This window comes from Beta vulgaris, chromosome 9 (assembly GCF_026745355.1).
Source record: "Beta vulgaris subsp. vulgaris cultivar EL10 chromosome 9, EL10.2, whole genome shotgun sequence".
Taxonomy (NCBI): domain Eukaryota; kingdom Viridiplantae; phylum Streptophyta; class Magnoliopsida; order Caryophyllales; family Amaranthaceae; genus Beta; species Beta vulgaris.
In genome coordinates, this window is record NC_079210.1 from 34,216,304 (window position 1) to 34,228,159 (window position 11,856).

The window sequence follows — 11,856 nt, forward strand, 5'->3', positions numbered from 1 at the left end:
AGAAAAAGATTGCGATATGATGAGGAACAGGGCCGAGGTGGATGGATCTCGCTGTACACGAAGGCCGGTAAGCTAACTGTGTACCAGAAGCTTACGTCTTTAAAGAATAGGCGACCCCGGTTTCTGGGTTAAGGTACCCTCGAACTTTTCGCTGCGCCGTCAATGGACTAAACCTCGTCCTCGGATGGAGCGCATCCCTGATTGTGGTTTAACACGCCGGGAGAAAGCAGCCTTCAATTTCTTCGAAGCTTCATCTATACCAGCCCGCGTCGGGAAGAAAAGGATATTTGTCCCTCTTATATGGCTACCGCACGCCAAGTATATTAACTCCTTTAAAACATTGCACTTTTTCTTAACTCATTCTTTAGTCTTAAAAGGTTGGTATTTCAAAATTAAACATAATGCTTGAATTATTGTATTATTATGCGTGGAATATTTCGGCCCTACCATTGTCACATGTGATTGTTGTGTTGTTCTTTTTAACCAGACTAGATAGATCTAAACCTGAGTTTTCATTGATGCCTTCTTTGTATTATGAAAACTCTTGTAATCCTTTATTTTATTAAAGCTTAATATAATTCCTTCTGGACAAATATGTTATTACAAAGGAACACTTTTTTTGTAATGATTGATGGATTGGTGGACAGATAATAAGACCCAATGCTTTTGAATAAACCCTAAGATTTTTGGACAATCATGTTAAAAACCATGAAAGTACTGCTACTGTTGGTGGCATGTCTGACGCAGCCACGATGTGCAAGACGCGTGGAGCTTCGTCAAGCGCATACACTATGTGTGGCGCGTAGTGGCCTAGCATCAGGCATATTCTGACGCATTACTAGTCTGGGAGAATATTGCGTGTGCAATGATATTTCAAAAGTGTCAACATTTAAAAACTTTTATATCCTTCCTAGTTAGTGTTTGATTTTATGAATCATTAAGTTATTGGGGACTATTAAATTACGTTTTGGCTCATGCTCAAATAACTTAGGTTAAATTACAATCTGGGGACCATTAAGTTATGTTTTCTCATGCAATTGGAAGTTACAATAATATCTCCTAACTTATTTGTGTTAGGAGACAAATTCTTAGAAGGAGATTACCAAGCCTTGTTAATGTTGCATGCTTGATAGGTGCATACATAATAGGTAGTCAACCTAGAGGTACTTAAGTGGTAGTAGTTAAGAATGGAAGCATGAGAAACTTAGTAGCATGTTTAGGAGACATAATTGTTTTATTTGTATAAACAAATTCAAAATGATACTAAAATCAAAGACCTAAAAGTTAAAGTATGGAATCAACCTTTTAATACTATATTTCACAAACATATATTGATCGGCTTATCAAACATAGAGAAAAGCTACCCCTATTCGGCCAACATACTTGGGGAACAAATGCCTGGAAACATTGGCTTACACAAGAAGATCGTAATTCAAGGTTTTTTCATAATAAAATGAAGAAGAAAACAACTATTAGTATTTTTCGTCTCCGGAACACTCTAAAGGGGTGTTAGGTTGGGGTGTTTTTTAATGGAATGGAATGACATCCATTCCATTGTTTGGTTAGCCACATTTAGGGTAGAATCTCATACCCATGGGTATCTATCTCCATCCCACACTCCTAGAATCCCAATCTCCCCTCCCCCCTAAGTTTCTAACTCCATTCCCTCAAGTTTCAAACCCTAATTTGTGTGGAAGGGAGAGAGAGGTTAAATCCTAGACAAGAGAAGCCAACCGTCGCCGACCACCACCGACCGACGACCACTGACTATTCATTATAAGTAGGGATGAAAGTAGGGGGTGGCAATCGTGTGGCAATAAAATAAAGGCCTTCCGGTACAGCAACGATCTCGATTTTCACATGATAATGTCTGATAATTCTGACAAAAACATTTTGTACTTTGAAGGGAGAAGATGCAATCTATTCATTGGAAAACTGATTTACACCACATCGCCTCCTTCCACATGCGGTGTTGCAAAGTAATGTATTAAATTTCCGGTTCTCTTACCTTCTGCTATCTTCAAATGGGCTCTGCATTATTTGGTATGCAATATTAGCCTCCTACTGAAAGAAATTTAACACTGGAATCTCTGTTTTCATGCTTTGAAACTGTGCTATAAGGGAATTACGTTGTAATAAGTTTTACGTTTTGCACTCTGTTTATGTAACAGGAAAGAAAAAAACCCCACTCCGGGAAAAACCTAGCCTCCCCTTTCCTTTTCTCTCTCTAAAACCCTAACCTCCCTTACCCCTTCTTCATCAATTAGGGGGCTGCCATGGATGTTTTCATCCATGGTAAGCCCCTTTTTCCCTTTTATTTTCAGTTTTTAGTTCATTTTCTTATTTTGTTCAATAAATTAGTATCTCTTTATGAGATTTTCTCAAACCCTTTTATGGGGTTTTTAGTTTCTGTTTTGGAAATCTCCTTCTCCCCTATGGGAGTTGTGAGTATGGTTCTTTTGTTTTTAGGTATGAGAAATTATTCTCATTGGTTGAAGTTCGAGATTCAACCTGAAGAATTAGGGTTTCACAACTTCTGTAAAATTATGGAAGACTATTGGAGTACGTTCATCCCAAAATTTCCGCATCTGCAGATCGTATGCCGAACCAGAGCGAACTCACAGATTGCATTGCTTCAGATGAAGATTTTTATTAAGGCAAAATTAAGTCAAATCTGCGATGTTTACATTTCTAGTGTGATATGTATTTCTCTTAGACTTTTATGTTTTTCAGAAATGACTTGTAAGTGCCGTTTGGCGAAATATTAATGAAATCCCTTTTCTTTCTTTCAAAAAAAAAAAAAATGTAACAGGAAAGAATTGGGGTAATGTTTATGACACTGAATTATATAAAGATCGTCCTTTTAAAGATTCTCACTAAATTCATACAATTTTTAGATGGCACCTTTGGCTTGCAAAAACATCTTTTGTTAGAGCGCTGAAAACCCATTCCTCTGATATGGTAAACATGTGGTAATTTTGCCTTGTTTAAGAATTTGGTATGAGGTTCACATTGAGTGACCCTTTAAACAAAGATCTTTGTTGGACTTGTAACTGTTGCCTATTAGTGGTATTAGTGCCTAGTGTAGTAGTAAAATATGATCACATAATGAACATGATGATTACATTTGTTAATTGGTAAAGAAAAGAAACAATACTATTAGCAACTACTATATACAAAAAGCCAAAACAATCCTATAAGAGGAGTGTTGATGGATTCTCCAGCCAGCTTCTACAGTACAGGTATTCCAACAGTAAGCAAAATCTTCACAAAATTATGAGGCAATCACTAGCAATAGCTTGCTTCATTGTGGGCCTTGTCGCATTTCATTCTTCAGTTAACATTGCCGTTGTCTTAGCAACCAATTTGTCTACAAGCCACAAGAACTGCAGCCAACTCAGTATGTTGTCACAGTCACAGGTATACGAACTACAATTCACGCAATCAGTGAACTCAAGCTTCTTTCAAGTGATCCTTAGGAAATTTTTAATAAGTAAAATTAAAAAGAATAGTGGAAATAGGAGATATCGTCATGTTCATTTGAAGGAAATGAACTTTGGATCTGCCAATAACTGAAAGCTGATTTATTGTTTGTGACAGGTTGCAACAATGACTGTGATACCACATGCTGTTATTGTGTCATTAAACAGCCGCCAGTTTGTGTGCAGTGCTGCAATGAAGATCCTTAATACATCCAAAAAAAGCAACTACTTTGGCTGCTACTAACTATTTTCTACTAGAATACAATGTACATGACTAAAGATAGAATAGTAAAACTGAAACAAATGGCATATTATAATAAAACAATATACAGAAATTTTCGCCTCAACAATATGTTTCACCAATGAGAAGTTGGTTCTCCTTTCAAATTTCAGGTGTGTATTTAAAAAGGAACGAAGAACCCCAATTAGCTAGCTAAAGCAAAAACAGGCGCATTTCTCCTACATTCTTTCTTTTCATTTTCCTTTGATTTTGGGGGAACGTTTGGGCGGGGGAGGGAGGTTATGAAATCATTAAAGAAAGGGTTAAATAGCAAAAATTCTGAAGCAGATTATTATTGCTCTTGCAAATTTCGCAAAGGCTACAACATGTTTACAAAAAGCTCCGGCACGTGGTTGTCGTACGTAATACCGCCCAAAATGGAGCATACAAAAACGAAGAGTGCACAATCAACCGATGCATTAAAAAGTTCGGAATGTAATACTATGCCCTCGACAGCCCCAAGAACACCACGGCTGACGCAATCTGCACCTTCAGATCTGCGAGATCAACATCATGACCACCCTCAACAAGACCCCACTTGTCCACCTACCAGATGAAACATTATTTACAAAATCAAAAAAGGCATTAATCTTCTAAAAGTTCTTTCGTGCAGAATGTTTGAACTAGCAGTTATTTTGAACTTTAAAGTATATTGATGGAGCAAGTTATTGGGTAGTTAAAAGCAAAGTAGCCCTATCATACTAACCTGCAGATCTTCTTCAAGCCTAATCAACTCAACGGCCTCCTCAATTTGCAATCTACCGCAAACTACAGCAATGGAAATGATTAAAGAGTGTGATGCTGATGTCAATGCATCGATAGTTGCTAGTTCGCAGTCATCTGCTTTCTTCAATAGACTTTCCATGGCTTTTACAAGACCTTCATCCTGTTTGCCACCAAAAAAACTGGTATACACCAGAGGCTGGTAGCCAAATTCCGACTCCACCCACTTAAGTAGAGGATCTATCTTCTCAACTTGCCGTTCTGGAGACATTTGAAAGTTATGTGATTAGGAGTACTAAGATGAGTAATTCAGAAGGTTCCATATAAAATACCAACAGTCATACTTCAATGAAACAGGCGACAGGATCAAAGTCAAGTATCATGTTTTTCCACCACAAAAAACTGGTATACATGACAGGCTGGTAGCCAAACTCAGACTCTACCCACTTAAGTAGAGGATCAATCATCTCAACTTGCCGTTCTGGAGACGTTTCGAACTTAATGACGTGATTAGGAGTAGAAAAGATTTCAAAAAGAATTACCAACATTCATACTTCATTGAAACAGGCGACAGGATCAAAGTCAAGTCAAAATCTAATTTCAAGCACATTAAGGTCCTCTCAAGACTGCTCAGCAACTGGACAGTTATTAATTTTCGGCAACTGGACAGTTATTAATTTTTCATTTCTGGACAGGTAATTTAGAAGATTAAATGACTAAATGCTTCTTTATATGCTTTTACATTATCAAAGACTAAAAACAGCTGACACTGGTAGTTGGTCTAACAAACCAAGTGAGCCAACATGAGTTAACATTTGATTGCAAAGAAGTCCTAGGAAGTAATATTGTATCACTTGCAATGCAAAGTTGAACTATCAGATAAGGTGCTTCAAGCTATACTAGGATGTGGGAATATTATATCTGGACCTAAGCCGCTCTGATATCACCTTATGTTTACACCTGGCCTGGCAGCCTGATTAGGGCTGATCTACCCTAAAACATTTTCTTTTAAGGTGCATAGAACACACCCTATATGTGTGTGTGTGTGTGTGTGTGTGTATATATACACCAGAAGATGAACTTGTACTACTCCATCATAGATGCCAGCCTGTCACATTGGAGCTTCATTCCCTTCCTCGCTATATAGTTTCACATATATAAATTTATTATTCTTATTTGCCAACCTCACAAGCACAACAGAGAGCACCCAAAATCCACATTAAAACAGCAAGGCTTTAGCATAGATCTTGATTTTTATCATCTTACACAAAAAAACATGGTTAATTGATATATTCTTGTTTTCCGGCTTTGATTTGCAAGCACAGAGGAGCCTTAACAAAGAACACTTCAAGGCATCACATATATCACACCCAAACTTGTGCAAAGCAATGTAAGCAATAAAAAGCAATAGGGAGAAGGGGAAAAGAAAAGAAACAAAAGCGGTAGTAGCGGGTAATAAATATGAGGGATCATACCATAGACACCGGTGGTGAGTACATTGTCATTGGGAGCTCGACAAAAAACCAAGTCTTGGTTGAATTTGCTCATTAAATTGTTAATAATTTTGGGTCGGGTTAAAGGAACTCGTTCTAATGCAGTGCAAGCAAGCTTCATGAGTGGCATAGTGAAGGGTCTAATTCCATCTGTTTGCTACAAATGAAGCAAACAAACTCAACTCAATTAAGACCAAAATTCAACTCAATCAATGTACATACAGATTACACATACCAGTTCTTGTAACTTAAATTGCATACTATATAATATATGTAAAAGTAAGAATAAAAAAGTAAATATTAGGAAAGAAAGTAACCTGGAAATCCCACTCAGCAGCAATGGCCTTAGCAAGAGAGAGAGTGGGGAGTTTAAGAGAGCGTTTTGAAGGTGATTTAAGAGTTCGATAATCCAACATAACACTCCAACCATTTCCATCATCGGCTTCTTTTGTAGTCACCTTCTTGTAGAATCTCTTTCCTACGATTGACCCAGTCATGAACGACAATGGCATCGACACAGATGACGACGTCTTTGCTGACGACTTCAAGTGTATGCTGTCATCTGCTGCGCCGTCAGATGAGAAGGTGAAAGCGTCGGATTCTTCGGTTTCGGCAGCTGCCACGCTGAAAGGACGGCGATGACTGGTTAGGGTTCGTAGGGTTTGTGAGTTGATTGCTTTCAGTGAATTTCGTATCAGGTTTGACGCCATTGATTTTGGGATGAGTTTGAAGGTTTGATTGATTTTAGTTGGATTTTGGAGGATCTAGTCAAATTTTGTTTGGAAACGGTTGTTTTCCCGAGTGGGTTTTGTGAATTCAGCTTAAATTCTGTTTCAATCAAACAAATAAACAATTGAGGCCGGCTCTTTCGAACGGAAAGAAACTGAACACAATTAAATTAAATTGCAGAGAAAGAGAAAAATGGAACTGAATTGCATAGAGAAATTGAATCAAATTTTCTAAATCGAGGAGGCATAATTGATAAAATTTAACACAATCACTAAACAACAAGTAACCTCAATTATTCATTCTGTGTAATTGTTTACAATCTTCAAAGTCAGTCTCCAACACCAAAAAGTCCAAAATCTGCATAAACGCAATAAAAATCGGTAAATTAAACTAAGCAATAAAAATCAGTAAATTAAACTAAGCAAAGTGTAATTAACTAAATTGAGAGGACATGAAAGTTTAAATTTATAGCCATTATAGGAATCGATTTTTCCCGTTGAAGAACAAGATCTCGGTGATGCTATTTTTGATTTTCACTAACAGTAGTTTCATACTTAATAGGTACTAATTACTAATTTTTTGGGGTTGAATTTGGCTAATTTATGGTAAAGAAGATGTGAGGAACAAATACCCAGTGTTAATGGAGTAGATCGAAGAGAGAAGTTCTCTTGCGTGTATGCAATGTTACAGTGTACTATTGCTGCCTGCTGGATTGGAAAATGGATTGGTTTGCTTGTATTATTACTGGGCTTGCTTGGGCTACTTCTTTAGTTTTTTTTTTTTTAACTTGAGGCCCCTTTAAAACAAAGGCCCTGTTTTGAGTCTCATTTTGGACTTTGTATATTATTATGGGGGCTATGGATGAACCGAGGTGAGAGAAGAGAAAACGGTTATTATATACTGTTTAATTTTTGGAGAGAGAATTATATGTGAGAGGGAAAAAATAAGGTAATAGAGGGAAATAAAATTTGGGAAAAGATAAATCAATTTTTAATTAATTATCTCTTTTCTCTCAAATTCCTCCAATTTTGGAAGGAAACATAAAGAGAGATTTATAAGGTTTTCTTTCCCCTCACTTTCTTCCCTTTCCTATTAAGGGTCCGTTTGGTTGGAAATATTTTAGGCTTGGAAACGGATTGAGGTAACACACTCCCTTATTTTATATTTGGTTAGGTTATCCATTTTTTTCACTCTCTTACTAGCCCAATTTTGATTCCCCCATCTTGAAACCCTCCTCACACCATAGGAAACAAAAAGTAAGGAAGTCATTAGGCCAATGATTCCATTCCTACATCAAAACAAACAAATGTCTAAAGGAACACATTCCATTTCCATTCCATCCTTTCATCCCATTCCATTCCATTCCATTCTCTTTCCATTCCTTATTTTGAACCAAACGACCCCTAAATCCCTTGTTATTTTTTTTACCAAACATAGATAAGTCTTTTTTTTCTTTCCAGTTCCTTTCTTTTCCATCCAATTCCTCTATACCAGACATACGGTAAATGTGTAAATCTTGAAGAGAGAAAAAAAAAACAGTGGAACTCAATGTCTCTCTCCAGAGGACCAAGCCACCACCATTTTTGGAAACTCAAATCGTACTCCAAAATCAACCTTGACACTTTCATATTGTGTTTGAAATAGTTCACTGAACAGCAGATTCATGTAACTTACAACTAAAAATGGAGATAATGCACAACTCACTCAAAGTCGAAGTGAAAACTTCAAAATGTGTGAAATTTACACCACAAAACAACAAATTGGGGTTTAAATCCGATCGCAAAACTGTAGATGTAAAGTCGAAGTTTGGATTCCTTCAGGAAGTAAAAGAAAAAAGAAAAAATCGAGGGAAGAATAGAGTATCAACAAATTTGGAAATATATCGAGAAGAGAAAAAAGGGAGAAAGAAAGAGGAGAATTCAAACTAATTAGAATCACAGAACCATGAGCTTTTAGCAACAATTGGAGGGTTTTTCGAGTTATATATATATATCACCATATGATGTTCCAGGCTTTGACAATCATACATCACATGAACTTGTTTTGAGAATCAGACATCAGAGTCTCAAATCTAAAGAATATCAAGGGTTTGGATGGAATTTTGAGGAGAAGGAGAAGGAGAAGAAGACAGGGATGGGCAAATGAGGAGAGGAAAAATGAAAGTGTTGGTGTTTCTCATTTAGGATCGATGGAAATTATGCACACTGGCATAAGAAATTTTCGAGCTCTATAAACCTGATAAAGGATTAATAATGGCACATTGATCAATGTGGTGATTCTTTGGCACAAATTTACTTTACTCAACAACCATGAAAATGAGAAGAGGATGAAGAACATAATTTATTTTTAAAAATATATTAGGGTTTTTAATTATGGATGTCAAATTATTAACGTCGTTAGCTATTCTGTCAAGTTTAATAACAAAACATAAGTTCAAGGTTATCTGCGATAGGGGTGAATATGTTAAACTTATTTGAGAATATGACATATATGTCAGGGTCATCTGAGATAATGTCTCAAAAAGTTATAAGATTGTTAATGACAAACCCGGGGGACATTGTGAAATTAGGTCGGTTTGAAATGTCACGTGCAAGTCACGTGATGAGTCAACATCGGATATTTTGGTCAATCATCCAAGTCATGTAAAAAGTAGGATTTTGCAACAAAAAAAAAAAAAAAACGTTTTAATGGGTAGTTTTTAACAATTTTTTTTTAAAAAAGGTAGTTTTTTTTATTATAAAAAACGAAATTTATAAGATAGTTTCAGAAAAAAAATCCTAAATAATTTGTGGAGGTTTTGTTCATGTTTGTTTTAGACTCTTTCATTATGAGAAAATAGTTGAAGTTCTACTTATCCTATTATGCTTTTATTGGTTCACTTTGGGTTTAACTTTTGGTAAAAGGAACATTGAATTTTCTTTTAAAAAAAATAGATAAGAAGGAAACATTTGGGTTGCTCTTGCTACTACCTTACTCAGTGACTCGTAACAAGTCAGACATCCCCAATCCCTCTCACCCCCTATATCCCAAGAAAAAAGGTTGGAGAAATTGACAAAAAGTAATATATACTTTTGGTGAGGAGTGTATATTAATACTTATTTGAAATTTTCGCTATAAATAATGGTGTATAAATTTTGCTTTTAAGGATACCAATTTTATTCATACTATAATAGTATGATCATATATAAACTTATAGGGATCGCATATAGACCTTCTTTGGCAAATAAAATTTAGAGTTTAACAGTTAGAGTTTTAACTTTTTGTTCAGTAGATTTGACTACTAATTTGACAACTTTTTTTTATAAATATGTTTGGTAAAAATTAAATGATTGCTAAAAGCTTATTGTCATTTATTTATGTAAAATGATATTTATAGACATTTTAATATATATGTGTAGTATTATTATTAGAGGTAAAAAAGTCATTGAACATATTTTTACCTAATCCTCTAAAGAAAAAGCTCATAATAGGAGATTTTTCATTTTGAGAGTTTTTATTCCAAAACTCTCTCTAAAACACTGTTTACAAACACCCCTTTTAGAGTTTTTGACTAGTCAAAACTCTAAAAGTGATCCAAAACTCTCACATGGTATCAAGACCTCTAAATTAACCTAACTATTTTTTCGTTTTGTATATATCCTAAGGTCGTTTCATCTCTAATGCTAACCCTAATTGTTGAAGCCTCCTAACCATGTAACCATGCCCGACACCAATTGTTCTACGACGATGGATCCTTCTATCAACATTGATCCTAAGACAATCGATGATTGATATAATTCTTATTTCCTCTACCGTGCCTTATTTAGTGTTACTTCATAGTCCTTTCTATGTCCATTGTGCCTTACACCATTCTTGATCTTGCACATGTTGTCATAGCATACCACTCTTGTTCACTTGGCAACTTGTGTGGTTCCTGATCAGCTACAACCTAATTTTAGCATATAACACCCCCATGCATTAAGGGCCATGATGAGTTGTCACTCAATGGGGATCAAATACGAACTTTTGGCCCTATAAACCAACACAAGTCTTGCCGTATGTGCACCCATGGAGAGTTTTCATAAGGCCCCACTTATCCTACAACTACTCCCATTTGAAAACACTTAATTTTTTATTATGTTGGCATTTGAGCTCATTACAAGGAAGGTCTACCTTGTTGGTATCAAAATATGAATAGTCACTTGAATAATAATGCCCTCATGACAGTACCAGGAGATCAATTGACATATTCGATCGCAATATCTGATCCAACCCAATAAGCCTCCCCCACTAAACAATAGAGTTGGGACAAACTTGACATACTGTCACAAGGTTGCTATGAAACCATTTTGTAACACCCCAACCCCCTATCCAAGCAACCCTGCGACATTGTGCTAAGTTTATGGATTCAAGATATATCCTAGGTTATGTGGAATATTTTATGTCAATATACACCAAAAAATAAGAATGTGACATCTTGTTAAATTCATTTCAATTTGTATTTATAAGATATTAAAATTTCATATTATTTTATAATCATAATTAATCAAAGAAAACAACGGTCAAACATGTGCATTAGTAATCGTGAAAAATTGATTGCAAAGAACATATTTTTTTCTTAATTTTGAGCGTCTTCCTCATCACCCTCCCTTTGATAAATGTTTATCCTCCATGTTTTAGGATTTACCATTTATGATGTTGTGTTTCAATTGAATCTTTTGCGGAATATCAAAATACTTTTGTTCTCATGTACATAAGTACAAATGAATTCGCATATAAGTTAAGTATACCTTTGACACGTGTACTCCCTCTTGCAAATGCGATTTATTAGGAGACCAAAACACCAAGATCCTCTATATCCTATACACACCACAAGATCGAATTACACATGGTTATCAGCTTAAACAATTGAATATCATACCCCAATATCTATTTGATTCACATGATTCTAGCAAGAAATAAATATAGCTTTCTCACTTTGATGTGATTTTTGGCTGATAAAGAGCATGACTGTTAATTCACCATATTTATGCATTCATACCTAAGATTAGATACATAAGGTAAAGGAGAGAAACCCCAAATCTAGTCGTGAAGAGTGTCACACCCCCCTCTCCCTCTCTAGTCCACACAATCTTTTTTGGCACATGTGTGATGTGTCCATCAATGATGG

The 11,856-nt window shown here is 35.8% G+C and overlaps 1 protein-coding gene across 3 annotated transcripts; it reads right to left on the bottom strand.

Annotated features, from left to right (window-relative positions):
* Positions 1-4,025: 4,025 nt before the first annotated feature.
* LOC104883310 (uncharacterized) lies at positions 4,026-7,486 on the bottom strand. Of its 3 annotated transcripts, none has more exons than XM_048636305.1 (6): positions 7,339-7,486; positions 6,995-7,064; positions 6,296-6,806; positions 5,961-6,135; positions 4,469-4,746; positions 4,026-4,308 (listed from the first exon to the last, which is right to left on the bottom strand). In XM_048636305.1, exons 3-6 carry the CDS (start codon positions 6,686-6,688, stop codon positions 4,204-4,206), a joined length of 951 nt encoding a protein of 316 aa, XP_048492262.1. In that variant the 5' UTR covers positions 6,689-6,806; positions 6,995-7,064; positions 7,339-7,486; the 3' UTR covers positions 4,026-4,203. The 3 variants fall into 3 exon arrangements, with proteins under 3 accessions (XP_048492262.1, XP_048492263.1, XP_048492261.1); XM_048636306.2 differs by having other exon boundaries at positions 7,280-7,369; XM_048636304.1 differs by lacking the exon at positions 7,339-7,486 and having other exon boundaries at positions 6,995-7,267.
* Positions 7,487-11,856: the final 4,370 nt, after the last annotated feature.

Excerpts from the sequence above, each read along its gene's own strand:
- LOC104883310 (XM_048636305.1), bottom strand. The coding sequence starts at position 6,688 with ATGGCGTCAAACCTGATACGAAATTCACTGAAAGCAATCAACTCACAA. Across the intron at positions 4,747-5,960 it reads ACTCACCACCGGTGTCTATG|AACGGCAAGTTGAGAAGATA; the intron begins GTATGATCCCTC and ends AAATGTCTCCAG. Across the intron at positions 4,309-4,468 it reads GGCTTGAAGAAGATCTGCAG|GTGGACAAGTGGGGTCTTGT; the intron begins GTTAGTATGATA and ends TTCATCTGGTAG.